At 48.1% G+C, this 26,109-nt stretch overlaps 1 protein-coding gene across 4 annotated transcripts in view; it reads left to right on the top strand.

Annotated features, from left to right (window-relative positions):
• Nucleotides 1–26,109, top strand: part of JAM3 (junctional adhesion molecule 3) — a 148,801-nt gene that overhangs the window by 85,614 nt on the left and 37,078 nt on the right. Inside the window, exon 1 of one of the 4 annotated variants that reach the window (XM_056544477.1) lies at nucleotides 13,428–13,597. The exons of the other annotated variants lie outside the window; for them this stretch is intronic. Within the exon in view, the coding sequence (XP_056400452.1) occupies nucleotides 13,540–13,597 (58 nt within the window). The 5' untranslated portion in view covers nucleotides 13,428–13,539. Of the gene's footprint in view, nucleotides 1–13,427; nucleotides 13,598–26,109 lie in introns of those variants that run through there. 4 annotated transcript variants of the gene reach the window in all.

Below are 26,109 nucleotides of genomic sequence, written 5' to 3'. Positions count from 1 at the left end.
CGTAGGTGTCTTGGACAACTGCGATCCCCCTTATTTTTCGGGTCACCATAGATCCGTATGACCCGGAATAGCCGCAAATCACAAGTGTGAATTCCGACATGGGGGGTATGATGAACCCCTGGGCATTTGCGCGGGGTGCCTTCTGATCGATATCAACAGTCACCCCGGATCGCGGTTGGTACGCCCTTGGTCCTTAACAGGTTAAAGGGGTACACCGGTGGAAAGCTTATTTATTTTTATTTTTTTAAATCAACTGGTGCCAGAAAGTTTAACAGATTTGTAAATTACTTCTATTAGAAAATCTCAATCCGTCCAGTATTTATTAGCTGCTGAATACTACAGAGGAAATTCTTTTCTTTTTGGAACACAGAGCTCTATGCTGACATCACGAGCACAGTGCTCTCTGCTGACATCTCTGTCCATTTTAAGAGCTGTCCAGAGTAGGAGAAAAACCCCATAGCAAACATATGCTACTCTGGACATCTCCTGAGTCGGGAGCTCGCGCCATACCCAGTTTACGGCACATGGACGAGTATAGATGTCCATGGTTGTTAACCGGTTAATGGCAGACCTTTTTCAGAAGGATTCTGCCCTGGCCACACTGCAGACATTGTTCAGGAATAAGGAACATGACAAAGAGATCAAGATGGTGACCTCCAGATTCTATATATCTCAATCTGATCAGTCATCTGTGAGATGTGCTGGAAACAAGTTTGATTCATGGAGGCCGCACCTCACAACTTATAGGATCTCCTGCTGATACCACAGGAGCCATCACAGGTCTATGGAATCCAGGTGTCAGGAGAATCTTGAGCTGTCAATGAGAGACCATCCAGGATTCATATGCAAGTAACTTTATTCTGTATCGACGCAGAAGGACAACAAGACAGCTTAGATGCTTTGATGACAGAGTTGTCACTCGCCACCAGCATGGCAGCAGCATTTTATAGGAAAACCTCATGGTTATCTTGTTTGCATTATCTAAATTAAAAACAGGCATCCTGAACTCTGCCTTTTTTTATAATAAGTCACAAATGTGTATGCAAATAGAAATTAGATCGGTAGCACTCACCACTCATGAATAGTTTCTTTATTTCTTCGGTATACTACATGTACAGGCAAGGACGGCTGGACAGACCAGGGGCAATAGCTATCGCCCGTTCTGTCCAGCCTTCACTGCTTGTACATGTTGTAATGTCAGTGCTCTGGCCAGAAACGCTGGCCGTCAGCGCTCTCCTGTCATGTCCCCGCTGCCCGCCCACATGCGAGTCCCAGCCCGTCACTCACCTCCCTGGTCTTCCTTGTTCTCAGCCCCGGTGTCCCCGCCTCCTAGGGTGCACAAATGCCACAGCTCTTACATTCAAAGGGCCAGTACGCCCTTAATTAGTAGTGTTGCTCGCGAATATTCGCAATGCGAATTTTTTTCGTGAATATCGCATATTCGTTTTTTTTTTTCCACAGTACACATCACAGTGATCCCCCCTCTCTGCTTCCAGCTTGTGTGGTGTAAAGAAGGCTCTAATACTACTGTGTGAGACTGGCGTACAAATTTTCGCATATGGGAAAATTTGCATATGCAAATTTTCACATATGCAAATTTTCGTTTATGCTAATTTTTACAAATGCAAATTTTCGCATATGCGAAAATATTACGCGAATATTCCGAATATGCGAATTTAGCGAATATATGACGAATATTCGTACATATATTCGCGAAATATCGCGAATTCGAATATGGCCTATGCTGCTCAACACTATTAAAGGGGTACTCCAGTGAAAACCTTTTTTCTTTTAAATCAACTGGTGGCAGAAAGTTAAACAAATTTGTATATTACTTCTATTAAAAAATCTTAATCCTTCCTGTACTTATTAGCTGCTGAATACTACAGAGGAAATTCTTTTCTTTTTGGAATGCTCTCTGATGACATCACGAGCCCAGTTCTCTCTGCTGACGTTATTATAATAACTTTATTTATTGTTGTCCTTAGTGGGATTTGAACCCAAGTCCCCAGCACTGCAAGGCAGCAGTGCTAACCACTGAGCCACCATGCTGCCCTTAGCATACATCTGCTATGCACGGTTGCTAAAATGGACAGAGATGTCAGCAGAGAGCACTGTGCTCGTGATGTCATCAGTGTTCCAAAAAGAAAGGAATTTCCTCTGTAGCATTCAGCAGCTAATAAGTACTGGAAGGATTAAGATTTTTTAATAGAAGTAATTTACAAATATGTTTAACTTTCTGCCACCAGTTGATTTAAAAGAAAAAAGGTTTTCAAAAGGTTTTGCCTCATGCATCTAGAAAGATCCCGTCGACCCAATGAGAATTTGTGCCTATATTGTGCCAGTCCGGAGCACTAATAAGAGTGGCTTCCCTAGATGTTAATATTACCTCTCCTCGTCTGACCATCCAAGTTCAGAACTTTTCTCCTGCCAAGAGGTCTTTCAACGCTTCTGCATTTTTGGACTTTGATTCCGCTGGCAACTTCATTGGGGCCTCCCTGGTTCAGAAACTTCGCCTTCCAGTGACTCGTCTTGCCAAGCCCTTGTACATTTCCTCTGTTAATGGACAAAATCTGAACTGTAAGGTGCTATACCACACAGAATCTCTCATCCTGCAAGCAGGAGATTTGCATAAGGAAAAAACTGAGTTCTATGTGCTGCCATATTGTACTTCGGAGCTTCTTCTTGGTCTTCCTTGTCTTCAACGTAATTCCCCTCAACTAGATTGGAAATCTGGTGAAATCACATGCTGGGGACAGTTTTACCATAATCATTGTCTTGTGCCGATCCAGTCTAAAACTCATTATTCGCCTCCTCCTAGGCCTGCTAACAAACACTTCAGAGCCTACGCTCTTTCCAGGTCCTCCGATGTTGCAGGATTGGACTCCACACCAAGGCATAATATTCCTCCTGAGCAATTGTTTCCTGTAGCTCCTGTCCATCTTCAGCAAGTTCCACCTGGAAAAACTTTTGTGCCTGCTAAACTGAGACGTAAAGTCTTGAATAGGGGACATTCTTCTTTGCTGCCTGGCCACCTTGGTAAACGGAAGGCTTTTCAACTTATCTCTCGGCATTACTGGTGGCCGCACCTTGAACGCGATGTCACAGATTTTGTTTTTTACTGATTTGCCACCCTCCTATACTCTGGAGCGCTCTCCTGTCATAGCCGTGAGCGCTCTCCTGTCATGTCCCCGCTGCCGGCGGTGCTGGGATTTGCATCGCAGGATGCGCCCTCATGCGAGGCCCATCCCGTCACTCACCTCCCTGGTCTTCCGTGTTCTCAGCCCTGGCGCACGTGCCCCCGCCTCCTAGGGTGCGCACGCGCCGGAGCTCTTACATTTAAAGGGCCAGTACACCCTTAATTAGTGAATTCACCTGCACCTTCTATTATTAGTATCAGTTCCTCCCATGACTCCCTGCCGAATCTTTGTTGCCCTATTGCCAAGAGAAAGCATATTCTGTGTTAATTTGCCATGTTCCAGACCCTTTCATTCTGTGACCTGACCTTGCTCTTTGCCGCCTGCCTAAAGACCTCCTGCCACGTTCCTGTCTATGCACCTGTGCCACCAGCCTTGACCTCCTGCTATCCAGTCCACCTCAGCAGCCTGTGTGGTCGAGTCATGCCAGGCGTAGCGACCTGGGTGCCACCTACCGCAGCAAGACCATCCCGATTTGCGGCAGGCTCTGGTGAAAACCAGCGGCACCTTAGACTCCTCTCCTTGGCACGGCCCACGTCATCTGCCACACAGGTCCAGCGGATCCACTACGTCCTGAGTGTCCTGCCTACTGTCGTGAGTCTTTACACATGTAGTGTACTGAAGAAATAAAGAAACTACTCACGAGTGAGGAGTGCCCCCAATCTAATTTCTATTTGCATACACATTTGAGACTTATTGGTCTTTTTGAAGCTGTGCACCACTAGCGTGACCCACTGTGGCTCCACTCACGTACCTGCGATCCTTGTATATGAGTTGGAAGTATATGTGAAGTGCCGGTCTGTCTACCCCTGTTGAACTTATCTAAGATAAGAACAGGCATTCTGTTTAACTCTTTAACATACATACAGGCACTAACTCCTTTTGAGACAATACAGGGTGGGCCATTTATATGGATACCCCTTAATGGGAATGGTTGGTGATATTAACTTCCTGTTTGTGGCACATTAGTATATGTGAGGGAGGGAAACTTTTCAAGATGGGTGGTGACCATGGCTTCCAGTATCCGTAGTTTCAGGTGCTGCACATCTCGTATCTTCACAGCATAGACAATTGCCTTCAGATGACCCCAAAGATAAAAGTCTAAGGGGGTCAGATCGGGAGACCTTGGGGGTCATTCAACTGGCCCACGACGACCAATCCACTTTCCAGGAAACTGTTCATCTAGGAATGCTCGGACCTGACACCCATAATGTGGTGGTGCACCATCTTGCTGGAAAAACTCAGGGAACGTGCCAGCTTCAGTGCATAAAGAGGGAAACACATCATCATGTAGCACCCAGTTGTCGATCCATCGTTTAGGATGGATGGGCAAGTAGGCAGGGAGAGATGTTTTAGGGTCAGTTTAGGGCTCACGCTCCATGTTCCCCAGTCGGTTCATGACAGAATGACCAGCCAAAACCACTTGCTCTGGTGCCACTTTCCATGTTCCTGATTCCGTTTTCAAGTGGACCAGATGCAAGGACCTCATTGGCCTGTCTGCTGCAGTATGGAGTTCCTCCATTCCTCAGCCAAGCATCTGCAATCGTGGAGCCACCTGGGCGCTCAGGTATTTTTTGTAAAAGAAAAATTCTGGTATGTTTTTATGCTTGTTTCGTGTTTTTCAGAGGGTCTGGTGGCCCCTCTTTAAAGGGGGGGGGGGGTACTGTAATATCCGTTTATTTGTTTTTGTGTTTAGGTGTGTATTCATACAATAGTTTGTTCAGAGCAGTTTGCTATTCCACCTGGATAGGGAATAGTTAATGCTCTGAGCGAATGAGAACTTGGGTGGAGTTATTTAGCCAGAGTTCTCCTGCATTCTGGTGCTGGTTATTGAGTGCAATACTACTATGTCTGTTTGTGCTATATTCTGACTATGTCTGCTTGAGCATTTACCTTGTAGTTATCTTGCCATTTTATCTGGGTTTTCAGCCATGGTTATATAGCATGCTCCTTGTATTTTAGTCTGTGTTTCATTTATCACTTTTAGGATTGTTTGTTCGTTCTGCTCTGTCTGTGTTCACACTGTTTCTGAGTCTAGCTTGTACCCTGTGCTCTGTATAGTATATTCTTGTTCGGTATCCTGGAGTCTAATCAGACTCATCCGGTTCTAGTCTAGTGTTTCATGTACTATATTTCCGTTTCCTACTGCGTCAGCATTTTGTGCACACAGTGGGCAGTATCCGTCTTTGTACTTGTTTGTGTCCTATATTACCTGTTCAGTTTAGTGTTTTGGCTCTCAGTTCTTCTGTTTATCCTCTTTATCTCCTGGATTCTGCTATATACTCATCATCATGCCTAGTCTTGTTCATTATATCATGTTTGCCATTTATCTGATATCCGGTTTATGAACTGTTTGTTAATTCACTATATTCTGCTCAGTTTGCCTGTTTATATTCTGCACTGTTAGTATTTGTATTGTGTCTTGTATATCTGGTTGTCTGGTAGTTTTCTGTTTCTGTTCTGTGACTGACTATGTATCTTATGTGTTTTTACGCCACTGCACTTTAGCGCAGGAAGGGACTGGCACCCAGTTGTTAATCCATCGTTTAGGATGAATGGGCAAGTAGAGATGTTTAAGGGTCAGTTTAGGGCTCACTCCCATGTTCCCCAGTCGGTCCATGACAGAATAAACAGACAAAACCACTTGCTCTGGTGCCACTTTCCATGTTCCTGATTCCGTTTTCAAGTGGACCAGGACCTCGTCGGCCTGTCTGCTGCAATATGGCGTTCCTCAGCCAAGCATCTGCGTCCAGGTCTGTGACCGACTATGTATATTATGTGTTTTTACACCACTGCACTTTAGGGCAGGAAGGGACCGGCGCATAGTTGTTGATCCATCATTTAGGATGGATGGGCAAGTAGGCAGGGAGAGATGTTTTAGGGTCAGTTTAGGGCTCACTCTCCCTGTTCCCCAGTCGGTCCATGACAAACTTTGGCTTCATCTGACCATATGACATTCTCCCAATCCTCTTCTGGATCATCCAAATGCTCTTTAGAAAACTTCAGACAGGCCCGGTCATGTACTGGCTTAAGCAGGGGGACACATCTGGCACTGCATGATTTGAGTCCCTGGCGGCATAGTGTGTTACTTTGGTCCCAGCTCTCTGCAGGTAGGTCCCCCCGTGTGGTTCTGGGATTTTTGCTCACCGTGCTTATGATCATTTTGACACCACGGGGTGAGCTCTTGCATGGATCCCCAGATGTAGGGAGATTATCAGTGGTCTTGTATGTCTTCCATTTTCTAATAATTGCTCCCACAGTTGATTTCTTCACACGAAGCTGCTTGCCTATTGCAGATTTAGTCTTCCCAGCCTCGTGCAGGTCTACAATTTTGTTTCTGGTGTCCTCCTACAGCTCTTTGGTCTTGGCCATAGTAGAGTTTGGAGTGTGACTGTTTGAGGTTGTGGACAGGTGTCTTTTATGCTGATAACATGTGCCATTAATACAGGTAACGAGTGGAGGACAGAGGAGACTCTTAACCCGTTAACGACCATGGACATCTATACTTGTCCATGTGCCGTTAATGGGGGGGTTGGTGATCCACTGCTGAGGTAGCCTGAGGGCTTACCTCTCCTGTAGTGCTGGTTCCTGTGCTCAGAATGATAAAGTCTGGCAGGGCCTGGCCTTATCAATCAAGCACAAAGCACACAGATCAATGTGGTTCTATGGAACCACATTGATCTGTATGAGGAATTAAATGATTCCTCCTAAAAGTCCCCTAAGTGGACTAAAAGTGTGAAAAAAATAAATAAATAAGTTTAACACACACATTAACCCCTTCCTTATTAAAAGTTTAAATCCCCCCTTCCCAAATTCCATATAAAAAATATATAAAACATGATAAAAATAAACATATGTGGTATTGCCATATGCGTAAATGTCCGAACTATAAAAATATATCATTAATTAAACCGCACTGTCAATGGCATACAAGCAAAAAAATTCCAAAGTCCAAAATAGCGTATTTTTGCTCACTTTAAGAGAGCCAGAAATCTTACTTGTTTGTAGGTGACCAAATACTTATTTTCCACCATAATTTGCAAATAAATTCTTTAGCAAATCAGACAATGTGATTTTATTCATTATGTCTCTCATAGTTGAGGTATACCTGTGATGAAAATTACAGGCCTCTCTCATCTTTTTAAAGGGATAATCCACCCCTAGACATCTTATCCCACTGCTGGGGACCCCCACATTCTACCATGCGGCACCCACCTGTAACGGCTTCCGGAACCGCTGGAGGCCCTCAGGCGAATACCATCCCGACCACGGGGACGTAAGATCGTCACGCCCCCTCCCATAGACTTGCATTGAGGGAGCGGGGTGTGACATCACTCGGGGGCGGAGTCGTGACATCACGATCTTACGTCCCCGTGGTCGGAATGGTATTAGCCTGAGGGCCTCCAGCGGTTCCGGAAGCCGTTACAGGTGGGTGCCGCATGGTAGAATGGGAGAGAATGTTCTCAAGACATTAGAAAGAACATGAGGACAAGTGACACAAAAAGGGCCGGGACGTGCAGGCGAGGGTAGGCACCTGCCTAGGGCACTGCCACTTAACCAGCCCCGGGTGGGAGAGAACTATATATTTACTGGGGGAGGCACCTATCTACCTATTGGAGGGGAATTACCTACTGGGGGCACCTATCTAGCTAATTTGAGGACTTATCTACCAAAAAGAAATTATTACCATTTGTGGCACTATGGGTGGTGAAAAGGTGAAGATGATGTGAAAAACTGTGCAGCTTAAAGGGGAACTCCAGTGGGGAAAAAAAATTCAAATCAACTGGTGCAAGAAAGTTAAACAGATTAGTAAATCACTTTTATTTAAAAATCTAAACCCTTCCAGTACTCATCAGCTGCTGCAGAGAAATTTGTAATTTGTACAAGTCCTTTTCTGTCTGACAACACTTCCCTCTGTTAACACCTCTGTCCGTGTCAGGAACTGTCCAGAGCGGGAGAGGTTTGCTATGGGGATATAATTCTAATCTGGACAGTTCCTGACACGGACAGGGGTGTCAGCAGAGAGCAGAAAATAAATTCACAAATTTCTGTTTCATACAGCAGCTGATAAGTACTGGAAGGATTAAGATTTTTTAATAGAAGTAATTTACAAATCTGTTTAACTTTCAGGCACCAGTTGATTTGAAAACATTTGTTTTCTACTTGTTTCCACACGAGTTCCCCTTTAAGATACCTGTCCAGCATATTCTGCAGAGATGATTCACTACTATCCCTATTATCCTTATCATCATCAACCCCACTACTGCCATCATCATTACACATAGCTCCTTCATCCTTACCTCAATACACTTATCAGTCCACATCCATCATCCTTACTGCCATCCTCATCTTCCTGAACCCCACCATTGTAATCCTCCCGACCACCATCATCCTCACCCCCACATCATCCTTACTGTCACCACCATTGTAATCCTCACCACCACCATCATCCTCACCCCCACATCATCCTTACTGTCACCACCATTGTAATCCTCACCACCACCATCATCCTCACCCCCACATCACCCTTACTGTCACCACCATTGTAATCCTCACCACCACCATCATCCTCACCCCCACATCATCCTTACTGTCACCACCATTGTAATCCTCACCACCACCATCATCCTCACCCCCACATCACCCTTACTGTCACCACCATTGTAATCCTCCCGACCACCATCATCCTCACCCCCACATCATCCTTACTGTCACCACCATTGTAATCCTCCCCACCACCATCATCCTCACCCCCACATCATCCTTACTGTCACCACCATTGTAATCCTCACCACCACCATCATCCTCACCCCCACATCATCCTTACTGTCACCACCATTGTAATCCTCACCACCACCATCATCCTCACCCCCACATCACCCTTACTGTCACCACAATTGTAATCCTCACCACCACCATCATCCTCACCCCCACATCACCCTTACTGTCACCACCATTGTAATCCTCACCACCACCATCATCCTCACCCCCACATCATCCTTACTGTCACCACCATTGTAATCCTCACCACCACCATCATCCTCACCCCCACATCATCCTTACTGTCACCACAATTGTAATCCTCACCACCACCATCATCCTCACCCCCACATCATCCTTACTGTCACCACCATTGTAATCCTCACCACCACCATCATCCTCACCCCCACATCACCCTTACTGTCACCACCATTGTAATCCTCCCCACCACCTTCATCCTCACCCCCACATCATCCTTACTGTCACCACCATTGTAATCCTCCAGACCACCATCATCCTCACCCCCACATCCTCCTTACTGTCACCACCATTGTAATCCTCCCCACCACCATCATCCTCACCCCCACATCATCCTTACTGTCACCACCATTGTAATCCTCCCCACCACCATCATCCTCACCCCCACATCACCCTTACTGTCACCACCATTGTAATCCTCCCCACCACCATCATCCTCACCTCCACATCATCCTTACTGTCACCACCATTGTAATCCTCACCACCATCATCCTCACCCCCACATCATCCTTACTGTCACCACCATTGTAATCCTCCCGACCACCATCATCCTCACCCCCACATCATCCTTACTGTCACCACCATTGTAATCCTCCCCACCACCATCATCCTCACCCCCACATCATCCTTACTGTCACCACCATTGTAATCCTCACCACCACCATCATCCTCACCCCCACATCATCCTTACTGTCACCACCATTGTAATCCTCCAGACCACCATCATCCTCACCCCCACATCACCCTTACTGTCACAACAATTGTAATCCTCACCACCACCATCATCCTCACCCCCACATCATCCTTACTGTCACCACCATTGTAATCCTCACCACCACCATCATCCTCACCCCCACATCATCCTTACTGTCACCACCATTGTAATCCTCACCACCACCATCATCCTCACCCCCACATCATCCTTACTGTCACCACAATTGTAATCCTCCCGACCACCATCATCCTCACCCCCACATCACCCTTACTGTCACCACCATTGTAATCCTCACCACCACCATCATCCTCACCCCCACATCACCCTTACTGTCACCACCATTGTAATCCTCCCCACCACCTTCATCCTCACCCCCACATCATCCTTACTGTCACCACCATTGTAATCCTCCAGACCACCATCATCCTCACCCCCACATCATCCTTTCTGTCACCACCATTGTAATCCTCCCCACCATCATCCTCACCCCCACATCATCCTTACTGTCACCACCATTGTAATCCTCCCCACCACCATCATCCTCACCCCCACATCACCCTTACTGTCACCACCATTGTAATCCTCCCGACCACCATCATCCTCACCCCCACATCATCCTTACTGTCACCACCATTGTAATCCTCCAGACCACCATCATCCTCACCCCCACATCATCCTTACTGTCACCACCATTGTAATCCTCCAGACCACCATCATCCTCACCCCCACATCATCCTTACTGTCACCACCATTGTAATCCTCCCCACCATCATCCTCACCCCCACATCATCCTTACTGTCACCACCATTGTAATCCTCCCCACCACCATCATCCTCACCCCCACATCACCCTTACTGTCACCACCATTGTAATCCTCCCGACCACCATCATCCTCACCCCCACATCACCCTTACTGTCACCACCATTGTAATCCTCCCGACCACCATCATCCTCACCCCCACATCATCCTTACTGTCACCACCATTGTAATCCTCCCCACCACCATCATCCTCACCCCCACATCATCCTTACTGTCACCACCATTGTAATCCTCCCCACCACCATCATCCTCACCCCCAAATCATCCTTACTGTCACCACCATTGTAATCCTCCCGACCACCATCATCCTCACCCCCACATCATCCTTACTGTCACCACCATTGTAATCCTCACCACCACCATCATCCTCACCCCCACATCATCCTTACTGTCACCACCATTGTAATCCTCACCACCACCATCATCCTCACCCCCAAATCATCCTTACTATCACCACCATTGTAATCCTCCCGACCACCATCATCCTCACCCCCACATCATCCTTACTGTCACCACAATTGTAATCCTCACCACCACCATCATCCTCACCCCCACATCATCCTTACTGTCACCACCATTGTAATCCTCCCCACCACCATCATCCTCACCCCCACATCATCCTTACTGTCACCACCATTGTAATCCTCACCACCACCATCATCCTCACCCCCACATCATCCTTACTGACACCACCATTGTAATCCTCCACCCATCACTCTCCTGCTCACTATGGGGGAGATTTATCAAAACCTGTGCAGAAGAAAGGTTGCCCATAGCAACCAACCAGATTGCTTCTTTCTTTGTGCAGAGGCCTTGTTAAAAATGAAAGAAGTGATCTGATTGGTTGCTATGGGCAACTTTTCTTCTGCACAGGTTTTGATAAATCTCCCCCTATAAAACCATTATTAACACCTCCACCCTCATCATCCTCACCCCCACCCTAATCATCCTCACCCCCACCCTCATCATCCTCACCCTCATCATCCTCACCCCCACCCTCATCATCCTCACCCCCACCCTCATCATCCTCACCCCCACCCTCATCATCCTCACCCTCATCATCCTCACCCCCACCCTCATCATCCTCACCTCAACCCTCATCATCCTCATCCCCACCGTCATCATCCTCACCCCCACCCTAATCATCCTCATCCCCACCCTCATCATCCTCACCCCCACCCTCATCATCCTCACCCTCATCATCCTCACCCCCACCCTAATCATCCTCACCCCCACCCTAATCATCCTCACCTCCACCCTCATCATCCTCACCCTCATCATCCTCACCCCCACCCTCATCATCCTCACCTCCACCCTCATCATCCTCATCCCCACCGTCATCATCCTCACCCCCACCCTAATCATCCTCATCCCCACCCTCATCATCCTCACCCCCACCCTCATCATCCTCACCCTCATCATCCTCACCCCCACCCTAATCATCCTCACCCCCACCCTAATCATCCTCACCTCCACCCTCATCATCCTCACCCTCATCATCCTCACCCCCACCCTCATCATCCTCACCTCCACCCTCATCATTCCCACCCTTATCATCCTCACCCCCACCCTCATCATCCTCACCTCCACCCTCATCATCCTCATCCCCACCCTCATCATCCTCATCCCCACCCTCATCATCCTCACCTCCACCCTCATCCCCACCCTCATCATCCTCACCTCCACCCTCATCCCCACCCTCATCATCCTCACCCCCACCCTCATCATCCTCACCTCCACCCTCATCATCCTCACCTCCACCCTCATCATCCTCATCTCCACCCTCATCATCCTCACCCCCACCCTCATCATCCTCACCCCCACCCTCATCATCCTCACCCCCACCCTCATCATCCTCACCTCCACCCTCATCATCCTCACCCCCACCCTCATCATCCTCACCTCCACCCTCATCATCCTCACCCCCACCCTCATCATCCTCACCTCCACCCTCATCATCCTCAGCTCCACCCTCATCATCCTCATCCCCACCCTCATCATCCTCACCTCCACCCTCATCATCCTCACCTCCACCCTCATCATCCCCACCCTCATCATCCCCACCCTCATCATCCTCACCTCCACCCTCATCATCCTCATCCCCACCCTCATCATCCTCACCCCCACCCTCATCATCCTCACCCCCACCCTCATCATCCTCACCCCCACCCTCATCATCCTCACCTCCACCCTCATCATCCTCACCCCCACCCTCATCATCCTCACCTCCACCCTCATCATCCTCACCTCCACCCTCATCATCCTCACCTCCACCCTCATCATCCCCACCCCCACCCTCATCATCCCCACCCTCATCATCCTCACCTCCACCCTCATCATCCTCATCCCCACCCTCATCATCCCCACCCTCATCATCCTCACCCCCACCCTCATCATCCTCACCCCCACCCTCATCATCCTCACCCCCACCCTCATCATCCTCACCCCCACCACCTCTATCATTCTCACCATAAACACCAGCGTGTTACTGATCATCACCACCTTATGGTCTGGGCACACACTTATATGGAGATACACAAGGAGGACCCCGAATGCCGCCCCTAGCCCCATCACCATGGATATGAGGACGCAGTATAGGCAGCGGCAGGACCCACAAAGAAGCGGCAGGTGGCGCTCAGGAACCCTCTGCAGCGTGGGAAGCTTTGCGCGGGGCGTGGCTACACGGGGACCGTTATGGGAGCCGACCAATCGGGAGGAGTGGGTGTGGCGTGAAACGGATTGTGGAGCTGGCGGGGGCTCCGGTCCTCACATCCTCCGGAGGGATCAAGATGGCGGCGTCAAGAGGGACGGGCCCGGGACTCCTCCTCCTCTCGCTGATTCTCCACGGTGAGTGCCGGTACCGGGGAGGGGCACAGAACGGCGCTCAGGGGAGTCCGGTATATATACAGCGTCATATATTGCCTCCATATACGGCATCGTATGTAGAAGAGACCCCTATATACAGGGTCATGTGTAGAAGAAACCCCGTATATACAGGGTCATGTGTAGAAGAGACCCCTATATACAGGGTCATGTGTAGAAGAGACCCCTATATACAGGGTCATGTATAGAAGAGACCCCTATATACAGGGTCATGTATAGAAGAGACCCCTATATACAGGGTCATGTGTAGAAGAGACCCCTATATACAGGGTCATGTGTAGAAGAGACCCCTATATACAGGGTCATGTATAGAAGAGACCCCTATATACAGGGTCATGTGTAGAAGAGACCCCTATATACAGGGTCATGTGTAGAAGAGACCCCTATATACAGGGTCATGTATAGAAGAGACCCCCTATATACAGGGTCATGTGTAGAAGAGACCCCTATATACAGGGTCATGTATAGAAGAGACCCCCTATATACAGGGTCATGTGTAGAAGAGACCCCCGTATACAGTGTCCTGTGTAGAAGAGCCCTATATACAGTGTCCTGTGTAGAAGAGCCCCCGTATACAGGGTCATGTGTAGAAGAGACCCCTATATACAGGGTCATGTATAGAAGAGACCCCTATATACAGGGTCATGTGTAGTAGAGACCCCGTATACAGTGTCCTGTGTAGAAGAGCCCCCGTATACAGGGTCCTGTGTAGTAGAGACCCCGTAGACAGTGTCCTGTGTAGAAGAGACCCCGTAGACAGTGTCCTGTGTAGAAGAGACCCCTATATACAGTGTCCTGTGTAGAAGAGCCCTATGTATGTAAATGTTTAGTATATCCGGGGGTCAAGTACTAGAAAAAAAAAATAAGTGAAGGAACTCGCCCAAGATTTCCACTCAAAAGCTGGTCCTGCAGAACTCCTGCTAATGGGAACAGTGTTCCTGCTGTGAAAGAAATGCAGGAGCTCAGTTCCTGTTTGTTCCGGCAGGACTTGAGCCCTGAGTATATGAGATGGGTTCCTCTGGGTGACGGTTCTTTTTATCTTCTCCCTTTCACCCGGTGATTGTGTCAGATTTTCCTGCGGCCATTGATGACTGGTGATGGCCCCATTATAAGTCATCGCGCGCTGGGACCCATTGTATGAATTCAGAGACTTGTATGGAGGTTCATTACTGTGCCCCAATCTGGTGACCAGGTGCCCACTAACCTGCAGGACCTGTATGGAGGTTCATTACTGTGCCCCAATCTGGTGACCAGGTGCCCACTAACCTGCAGGACCTGTATGGAGGTTCATTACTGTGCCCCAATCTGGTGACCAGGTGCCCACTAACCTGCAGGACCTGTATGGAGGTTCATTACTGTGCCCCAATCTGGTGACCAGGTGCCCACTAACCTGCAGGACCTGTATGGAGGTTCATTACTGTGCCCCAATCTGGTGACCAGGTGCCCACTAACCTGCAGGACCTGTAGGGAGGTTCATTACTGTGCCCCAATCTGGTGACCAGGTGCCCACTAACCTGCAGGACCTGTAGGGAGGTTCATTACTGTGCCCCAATCTGGTGACCAGGTGCCCACTAACCTGCAGGACCTGTATGGAGGTTTATTACTGTGCCCCAATCTGGTGACCAGGTGCCCACTAACCTGCAGGACCTGTATGGAGGTTTATTACTGTGCCCCAATCTGGTGACCAGGTGCCCACTAACCTGCAGGACCTGTATGGAGGTTTATTACTGTGCCCCAATCTGGTGACCAGGTGCCCACTAACCTGCAGGACCTGTAACCGCACTGCCCGTGGCCCTTCTCCCAGGTGTGGCGGGGTGACACTGTGACCCCTCCCCAGGGATGGCCTGGCAGCTGGCACACGCTGGCTTTACTGTGCCCTCCATGTGTAGGATTATGTAGACTGCTGCGGACCCTCCCCCACCAGTGCCCGGACATCAGGGCTCTGCTCCTATCTGTACGCTGCAGACGTTTCCTCCAAGCTATTGTGTCCTGGCACCTCCAGCCGGATATCAGCCTGATGTCTGTTTATATCTCTTACTGTTTGTTACTGTAGCGTACCATAGGGGGTCAGTATTGTAGGGGTCACACTTAGAGACTATATGGGTCACTACGAAAGCAATTAGTTACTAGTGATGACCACAGGGGGCAGTATTCAAGGGGTCACCCTCGCTAGTGGGGACCATACGGAGCAGTAATGGAGAGGTCAACTTTGCCAGTGAAGTACCACATTGGGACAGTAATGGAGGGATCACAATTAATAAGGAAGACTACATGGGTCAGTGTTAAAGGAATTACAGTTACTAGTGGGGTGCCACAGGGGGCAGTAATGAAGGGTTCACAGTTGCTAGTGGGGTGCCACAGGGGGGCTGTATTGGAGAGATCACAGTTACAAGTGGGTTACCATAGGGGTAGTATCGGAGGGATCAGTTACTAGTGGGTTACCACGGGGCAGTACCTGAAGGATCAGTTACTAGTGGGTTACCACAGGGGGCAGTATCTGAGGGATCAGTTACTAGTGGGTTACCACAGGGAGCAGTATCTGAAGGATCAGTTACTAGTGGGTTACCACAGGGGGCAGTATCTGAGGGATCAGTTACTAGTGGGTTACCACAGGGGGCAGTATCTAAGGGATCAGTTACTAGTGGGTTACCACAGGGGGCAGTATCTGAGGGATCAGTTACTAGTGGATTACCACAGGGGGTAGTATCTGAAGGATCAGTTACTAGTGGGTTACCACAGGGGGCAGTATCTGAGGGATCAGTTACTAGTGGGTTACCACAGGGGGCAGTATCTGAGGGATCAGTTACTAGTGGGTTACCACAGGGGGCAGTATCTGAGGGATCAGTTACTAGTGGGTTACCACAGGGGGCAGTATCTGAGGGATCAGTTACTAGTGGATTACCACAGGGGGTAGTATCTGAAGGATCAGTTACTAGTGGGTTACCACAGGGGGCAGTATCTGAGGGATCAGTTACTAGTGGATTACCACAGGGGGTAGTATCTGAAGGATCAGTTACTAGTGGGTTACCACAGGGGGCAGTATCGGAGGGATCAGTTACTAGTGGGTTACCACAGGGGGCAGTATCTGAGGGATCAGTTACTAGTGGGTTACCACAGGGGGTAGTATCTGAAGGATCAGTTACTAGTGGGCTACCACAGGGGGTAGTATCTGAAGGATCAGTTACTAGTGGGTTACCACAGGGGGCAGTATCTGAAGGATCACAGTTACTAGTGGGTTACCACAGGGGGCAGTATCTGAAGGATCACAGTTACTAGTGGGTTACCACAGGGGGCAGTATCTGAGGGATCAGTTACTAGTGGGTTACCACAGGGGCAGTATCTGAGGGATCAGTTACTAGTGGGTTACCACAGGGGGCAATATCTGAGGGATCAGTTACTAGTGGGTTACCACAGGGGGCAGTATCTGAGGGATCACAGTTACTAGTGGGTTACCACAGGGGGCAGTATCTGAGGGATCAGTTACTAGTGGGTTACCACAGGGGGCAGTATCTGCAGGATCACAGTTACTAGTGGGTTACCACAGGGGGCAGTATCTGAGGGATCAGTTATTAGTGGGTTACCACAGGGGGCAGTATCTGAGGGATCAGTTACTAGTGGGTTACCACAGGGGGCAGTATCTGAGGGATCAGTTACTAGTGGGTTACCACAGGGGGCAGTATCTGACGGATCAGTTACTAGTGGGTTACCACAGGGGGCAGTATTGAAGAGTTTGCATTTGCTGTGGGGGGCATTCACTGGTTGCTTGTGTATTTATTTATTTTTAACACCCATTTACAGAAACCTGTTTGTAAGAGGTGCCCCCAGTACGGAGCGCCATAGTGCAGGGCAACCCTTCTCTTAGGGCGGATGTTTACCCCTGTGACTGGTGAAGCAGGAATTATATGGTGGCAACAGGAAGGTGGATGGGAAAGTGCCTGCCAGGTCATACTCGCTGACGTGCTCCATACTAAGCTTCTTCAAACAAAGGAATAGTGTCGTCTCTCTCCCTCCTTTAGGACCGCACCGAACACTGGCAGGGCTGCGAGTTAGACTCAGCATTCAGTCGGAGGTTAAAATTTCTTCTATTATTAAAAAGATCCTTTAAAATGTTACAGCAGACCTCATAATACATGCTTGACGTGTTTCCAAGGGTTACTCCCTAATCATAAGCTCATTAAGGTGGCTCATGACTAAGGGGTAACCTCCCTCCGAAACACGTCAAGAACGTATTCTTTAGAGGATCTTTTAATAAGAGGAGAAATTTTACACCGGACTTCCGACGGGCCGCCGGATTAGGTTTCCCCTTTTGCTTTGTGATACTAAGCTTCTTCCTGTATATAGTTAGTTCATGCTTCGTGCTGCCGAGGTTTAAGCTGCCAGTTCACATTATGCCCAGGCAGGCGGGTGCCAGGAATTTGCTGGCAGAGGGAGAAGCGTCATTGTCCGCGCCAAACAAAGGCCTCTCGTCTCTGGTATACATTGTTGTCTTGTGTCTCTCGCTCGGATGTTTTTGTGCTCTTTGGTCCCGTGGGTTATTGTGGATTAGAATAAAGCAGTGTTTCCCAACCAGTGTGCCTCCAGCTGTTGCAAACTACAACTCCCAGCATGCCCGGACAGCCGAAGGCTGTCCGGGCATGTTGAGAGTTGTAGTTTTGCAACAGCTGGAGCACACTGGTTGGAAAACACTAGAACGGAGACTGTAATGGGACAGCAGAGGATGTGACAGCGCCTCCCATCAGGTTTCAGAAACTTTTATAGAGAAAGTGTAACCTGAAGCATGTGCCCCCCGTAACAGGCGTCGTCCCCCCCCCCCCCCCCCCCCCCCCCCCCACCATCCCTGATACAGCTGCTCCGCAAGAGTAAATTTAAAGGGGCACACCACATGGCACTGTCTCTATACAGGTGTGAACAAGTAGCAATGGATTGCGTGTAGTTCTCGCTTTTCTCCGGAGGTTAGGGTCCCTGTACCGCGTTACTTGCCGAAATTGAACCGTTTCTCTAAGGGCCAGTTCACACATGGCAGATTTGATGCCGACATTTCTGCAGCTAAAAAAAATAAATCTACGAAATATATAGAGGTTGTTACCGTAGTGTGGATGCAGGTGCCTGTAGACCCCATTCAGAGGAGGAGGATGAGGAGGATGCAGGTGCCTGTAGACCCCATTCAGAGGAGGAGGATGAGGAGGATGCAGGTGCCTGTAGACCCCAGTCAGAGGAGGAGGAGGAGGATGCAGGTGCCTGTAGACCCCAGTCAGAGGAGGAGGAGGAGGATGCAGGTGCCTGTAGACCCCATTCAGAGGAGGAGGAGGATGCAGGTGCCTGTAGACCCCAGTCAGAGGAGGAGGAGGATGCAGGTGCCTGTAGACCCCATTCAGAGGAGGAGGAGGAGGATGCAGGTGCCTGTAGACCCCATTCAGAGGAGGAGGAGGATGCAGGTGCCTGTAGACCCCATTCAGAGGAGGAGGATGCAGGTGCCTGTAGACCCCATTCAGAGGAGGAGGATGCAGGTGCCTGTAGACCCCATTCAGAGGAGGAGGATGCAGGTGCCTGTAGACCCCATTCAGAGGAGGAGGAGGATGCAGGTGCCTGTAGACCCCATTCAGAGGAGGAGGAGGATGCAGGTGCCTGTAGACCCCATTCAGAGGAGGAGGAGGAGGATGCAGGTGCCTGTAGACCCCATTCAGAGGAGGAGGAGGAGGAGGAGGATGCAGGTGCCTGTAGACCCCATTCAGAGGAGGAGGAGGATGCAGGTGCCTGTAGACCCCATTCAGAGGAGGAGGAGGAGGATGCAGGTGCCTGTAGACCCCATTCAGAGGAGGAGGATGCAGGTGCCTGTAGACCCCATTCAGAGGAGGAGGATGCAGGTGCCTGTAGACCCCATTCAGAGGAGGAGGAGGATGCAGGTGCCTGTAGACCCCATTCAGAGGAGGAGGATGCAGGTGCCTGTAGACCCCATTCAGAGGAGGAGGAGGATGCAGGTGCCTGTAGACCCCATTCAGAGGAGGAGGAGGATGCAGGTGCCTGTAGACCCCATTCAGAGGAGGAGGATGCAGGTGCCTGTAGACCCCATTCAGAGGAGGAGGATGCAGGCTTTGCAATTTCGACAACATAATCTGCATTTGAACTTGTTCTAAGGTGGGGGGAATGGTGTTATTACTTGGGGCCTTGTTAGGGAGGGTTCACACTGCGTGTTTGTTTGTTTTTGTCTCTGTTTCACGGCGTTTAATTTTGCTGTATACAGAAAAGTTGTCAATTACCCTTTTGTGTAGGGCAAAAAAAAGTGTATGTTGCTGTCCGAGCCAGGATTCCTCGCGTCACGCAACGTGAGATTAGTGTTCCCTCATGTCCCTTAGTGTGTCGCTATCATTAGTGTCCCTCACGTCTCTCCTTGTAACACAGGGAGATGAGGGGGACACTAATGATCATGACACATGATGGGGACCCTAATGATTGTATGATCTTGATGCACAAGGGAAGATGAGGGGGGGCACTAATGATCGTGATTCATGAGGGGGGTTCTAATGATTTGACATGAGAGGACACTTCTGATGTGGCACAAATCATTAGTGTCCCCCTCATGTCCTCTCATGTGTCACGATCATTAGTGTCCCCCTCATGTCCTCTCGTGTGTCATGATCATTAGTGTCCCCCTCATGTCCTCTCGTGTGTCATGATCTAGTGTCCCCCTCATGTCCTCTCGTGTGTCATGATCTAGTGTCCCCCCTCATGTCCTCTCATGTGTCACGATCATTAGTGTCCCCCCTCATGTCCTCTCGTGTGTCATGATCTAGTGTCCCCCCTCATGTCCTCTCATGTGTCACGATCATTAGTGTCCCCCCCTCATGTCCTCTCGTTTGTCATGATCTAGTGTCCCCCCCTCATGTCCCCTTGTGTGTCATGATCTAGTGTCCCCCTCATGTCCCCTTGTGTGTCATGAACTAGTGTCCCCCTCATGTCCCCTTGTGTGTCATGAACTAGTGTCCCCCTCATGTCCCCTTGTGTGTCATGAACTAGTGTCCCCCTCATGTCCTCTCGTGTCATGATCATTAGTGTCCCCCTCATGTCCTCTCATGTGTCATGATCATTAGTGTCCTCTCGTGTGTCATGATCATTAGTGCCCCCCTCATGTGTCATGATCATCAGTGCCCCCCCCCCTCATCTCCATTTTTTTCTTTTTTCTTCAAGTGTATAGAAAGTGTATGTTAAACGAAAACAAAACCACAGTGTGAACCCAGCCTTATAGCTTTGAGATCAGACTCCAGGTGGCCGCTGGTCTCGTTTCCATCACACAGGATTAGGGAGACTGCATGTGCTGATTCAGCCCGAAGAGACTGCTTCCTTAGGGCACATCACAGTTGTGCTGCGGGTATTGCCTCACTGCCAGGGATGTGAAAAGGGCAAAATCCTGTGGTCCTCAGCTGTACAGAATTAGAATACAGCAGTGTTTTCCAACCAGTGTGCCTCCAGCTGTTGCAAAACTACAACTCCCAGCATGCCCGGACAGCCGAAGGCTGTCCGGGGATGCTGAGTTGTAGTTTTGCAACAGCTGGAGGCACACTGGTTGGGAAACACTAGAGCCGAGACTGTAATGGGACAGCGCCTCCCATCAGGTTTCAGAAACTTATAGAGAAAGTGTAAACTGAAGCATCAGCCCCCGTAACAGGCGTCGCATTTTTACATGTCATGTTTGTGGCATTTTTTTAATATAAATATTATTATAATCAATCTATCTGACATGCAGACTATTCTGGGCTTTACATTACACTTCGGTCTCTCCTGCCCTATAGGGGTCCATATGGTCTCTGCCTTGTCTGTTCAGCACCTGTCGAGTGGCCATAGACTATAGAGGTGGCAGCTGTCGGGGGCTCGTGGGGGCAGCTGCTCAGCCTTGTGCGTCCTCACTGTGGTCCATCCAACACATCAAACACCTCCAGGAACATGAGAAGAGCAGCAGCTGATGGAAATCTGACGGTGGCCGTGTCCTGGCTGCTGCTATGGGCCACATACATAGGCTGCTACTCGCTGTATTATCCTATATGCTACTGTGTGTCTTTGGTCAAGAATATCATAAAACTGTCCCCAGATGTCCATCTGCCCCTGTAAGATATGTTATAACCCATCTATCTGCCCCTGTAAGATATGTTATAACCCATCTATCTGCCCATGTAGTGTACATTATAACCCATCTATCTGCCCCTGTAAGATATGTTATAACCCATCTATCTGCCCCTGTAAGATATGTTATAACCCATCTATCTGCCCCTGTAAGATATGTTATAACCCATCTATCTGCCCCTGTAAGATATGTTATAACCCATCTATCTGCCCCTGTAAGATATGTTATAACCCATCTATCTGCCCCTGTAAGATATGTTATAACCCATCTATCTGCCCCTGTAAGATATGTTATAACCCATCTATCTGCCCCTGTAGTGTACATTATAACCCATCCATCTGCCCCTGTAAGATATGTTATAACCCATCTATCTGCCCCTGTAAGATATGTTATAACCCATCTATCTGCCCCTGTAGTGTACATTATAACCCATCCATCTGCCCCTGTAAGATATGTTATAACCCATCTATCTGCCCCTGTAGTGTACATTATAACCCATCCATCTGCCCCTGTAAGATATGTTATAACCCATCTATCTGCCCCTGTAAGATATGTTATAACCCATCTATCTGCCCCTGTAGTGTGCGGTATAACCCATCTATCTGCCCCTGTAGTGTGCGGTATAACCCATCTATCTGCCCCTGTAGTGTGCGGTATAACCCATCTATCTGCCCCTGTAGTGTGCGGTATAACCCATCTATCTGCCCCTGTAGTGTGCGGTATAACCCATCTATCTGCCCCTGTAAGATATGTTATAACCCATCTATCTGCCCCTGTAGTGTGCGGTATAACCCATCTATCTGCCCCTGTAGTGTACGGTATAACCCATCTATCTGCCCCTGTAGTGTACGGTATAACCCATCTATCTGCCCCTGTAGTGTACGGTATAACCCATCTATCTGCCCCTGTAGTGTACGGTATAACCCATCTATCTGCCCCTGTAGTGTACGGTATAACCCATCTATCTGGCTTTTTGATTACTTTATTTACTTTTTTTCCCCCCTGGTATAGGAAGTGACCAAAAATCAGCAATTCTGGCCCTATGATTTATTATTATTATTATTATTATTTTATTTTTTATTATAATATATATATAATTATTATTTTTTTATGCCATTGACTGTGCGGTTTCACTAACATTATATTTTAATAGGTAACTATTACATGCAATTTAATTCCTTCCAATCGTACAGGAAGGGGCAGATAGGGACCCTCTGCCCATGCAGGAAGGAACTGACCGGGACCCTGTTATATTTTTTCCACGGTGATCCCGGTCAGCTCCACTGAGCTACTGGCAACCTAATTTTGATACATTTAGACGCCGCAATCAATATTGGCCACGGCGTTAATAACTAAAGGGTTAATGCCAGCATTCAGCTCGGACCTTCACATGACAGTAGACCTTAGCTAAGAGTGGTTGAGTGCCCCATGTCTAGTATATAGGCCTTCAATGTTCGTTGCCTTAAAGGGGTACTCCACTGGAAAACATTTTCTTTTAAATCAACTGATGTCAGAAAGTTAAACAGATTTGTAAATCACTTCTATTAATAAATCTTAATCCTTCCAGTACTTATCAGCTGTTGTATACCACAGAGGAAGTTCTTTTCTTTTTGAACTTCCTTTCTGTCTGACCGCAGTGCTCTCTACTGACACCTCTGTGTCTATTTTAGGAACTGTCCATAGTAGGAACAAATCCCCATAGAAAACCTCTCCTGCTCTGGACAGTTCCTGAAATGGACAGAGGGGTCAACAGAGAGCACTGTGGTCAGACAGAAAGGAAATTAGAAAAAAAAGAGCTTCCTGCGGAGCATTCAGCAGCCGATAAGTACTGGAATGATTGCGATTTTTTAATAGAAGTAATTTACAAATTGATTTCACTTTCTGACACCAGTTGATAAAAAAAATAAGTCTTCCAGAGGAGTACCCCTTTAAACTCCTTTTATCTCTTTTCCAGTTGTGTCGGTATGTCAGTGTTTTCCAACAAAGGTGTCTCCAGCTGTTGCAAAACTACAACCCCCAGCATGCCCGGACAGCCTTCGGCTGTCCGGGCATGCTGGGAGTTGTAGTTTTGCAACAGCTGTAGGCTTCCTGATTGGGTAACATTGCTGTATAGAGCGGAACAGTTTTCTATATGGCTGCTGTATGACCCTCTATTGACATCCTGCAGGTATATGTGTTGCCGCGCACACTTCCTTTTTTTTTTTTTTTTTTTCACCTCTTTGGCGACCAAGGCTGTAACAACATGACTTATACTTGAATAAACTAATGTTATCCAGACAGGAAGGAAGGAAGGATAAACCTGTGCACGGGGGTCATTTCCCCATGTATTGTATACAGGTTCTCATATATTGTACAGAGGAGAACTCCGGTCCGGGGACTGGTGTGTGTGTGTGGAGCCGCAGGGACCTGACAGGTAAGTATTCCATAACATGTCCTTCTGCAAAGAGCTTAAAAAAAATAAAAAAATTATGAATGGCGCTCGGAGTATACAAATATGGGGAATGGATGCGGCGGCTCCAGTCGTGCTCACATTGCCTTCCTCCTGCTGCTGCAAGCCAGACTTCATGGACAGCCAGGGCTTTCTTTAGCTCTTAAAGGGGTACTCCGCTGGGAAAAAAAAAATTCTAAATCAGCTGGTGCCAGAAAGTTAAACAGATTTGTAAATTACTTCTATTAAAAAATCTTAATCCTTCCAGTACTTATCAGCTGTGTAATACAGAGGAAGTTAGTTTCTTTTTGACTGTATTTTCTGTCTGACCACGTCCAGTCTGTCCATGTCCAGATCTGTCCAGAGCAAAATATGTTTGCTATGGGAATTTTCTCCTGCTTTGGACAGTTCCTAAAAGGACAGAGGTGTCAGCAGAGAGCACTGTGGTCGGACAGAAAGGAAATTAAAAAAGGAAAGAACTTCCTGTGGAACATACAGCAGCTGATAAGTACTGTAAGGATTAAGATTTTTAAATAGAAGTCATTTACAAATCTGTTTGTAGGGGTACTCCGGTGCTTACACATCTTTTACCCTATCCAAAGGATAGGGGATAAGATGCCTGATCACGGGAGTCCCGCCGCTGGGGACCCCCGGGATCTTGTACGCAGCACCCTGTTTATAATCAGTCCCCGGAGCGTGTTCGCTCCAGGTCTGATTACAGGCGACCAGTGTCACGTCACGCCTCTGCCCCCATGTGATGTCACGCTCCGCTCCTCAATGCAAGCCTACGGGAGGGGGTGTGACAGCTATCACGCCCCCTCCCATAGGCTTGCATTGAGGGGCGGAGCGTGACGTCACACGGAGGTGGAGGCGTGATGTCACTTGCTGCCGGCCCGGTGGTCGCCAGTAATCAGACCCGGAGCGAACACGCTCCGGGGACTGATTACAAACGGGGTGCCGCGTACAAGATCCCGGGGGTCCCCAGCAGGGGACTCCCGCGATCAGGCATCTTATCCCCTATCCTTTGAATAGGGGAAAAGATGTTTAAGCACCGGAGAACCCCTTTAACTTTCTGGCACCAGTTGACTGGAACGAATTTCTTTAAAAAAACATTTGTGGTCATGCTCCTTAGAGAATTCAGTAATTCTATTAGAACAATTACTTATGTATCCATTTAACCCCTTAAGGACCAAACCCATTTTCACCTTAAAGACCAGGTCAATTTTTCGTTTTTACCTCCTTTCCTTGTAAAAATCTTTGTGGGGTGAAATTGGGGGGGAAAAAAACCCCAAAAACACCATTTTCAAAATTTTGGTGGTTTCCGTTTCTACACAGTGCAATTTTTGGTAAAAATGTCACCTTATCTTTATTCTGTAGATCCAAACGGTTACAAGGATACCCAATTTATGTAGGTTTTATGTTATTATATCACTTATAAAAAAAAATCCTAACTACATGCACCAAGATTAGTATGTTTAAAATTGTCATCTTCTGACCCCTATAACTTTTTTATTTTTCTGCATATGGGGCTATGTAAGAGCTCATTTTTTGCGACGTGGTCTGTAGTTTTTTTATCTATACCATTTTTGTTTTGATGGGACTTTTTGATCGTTTTTTATGGTATATGAAGTGACCAAAAATGCACAATTTTGGACTTTGGTATTTTTTTTACATGTACGCCATCGGCCGAGCGGTTTAGCTAGCCTTATATTTTAATAGTTTGGACATTTATGCACGGCCGTACCACATATGATTATTTTTATTTTTTTATTACACTATTTTATTATCAAAGGGGTTCATTCAGTTTTAACTTTTAGCCCCCTTAAGGGGCTATAACATGCAATCTTTTGATTGCATACACTGATCAATGCTATGTCATACCATAGCATTGATCAGTGTAACCGGTGCTCTGCTGCTCTAGCCTGCTACGTA

This window comes from Hyla sarda, chromosome 10, assembly GCF_029499605.1.
Source record: "Hyla sarda isolate aHylSar1 chromosome 10, aHylSar1.hap1, whole genome shotgun sequence".
NCBI classification, from domain to species: Eukaryota; Metazoa; Chordata; class Amphibia; order Anura; family Hylidae; genus Hyla; species Hyla sarda.
This window is presented reverse-complemented; position numbering and strand designations above follow the sequence as displayed.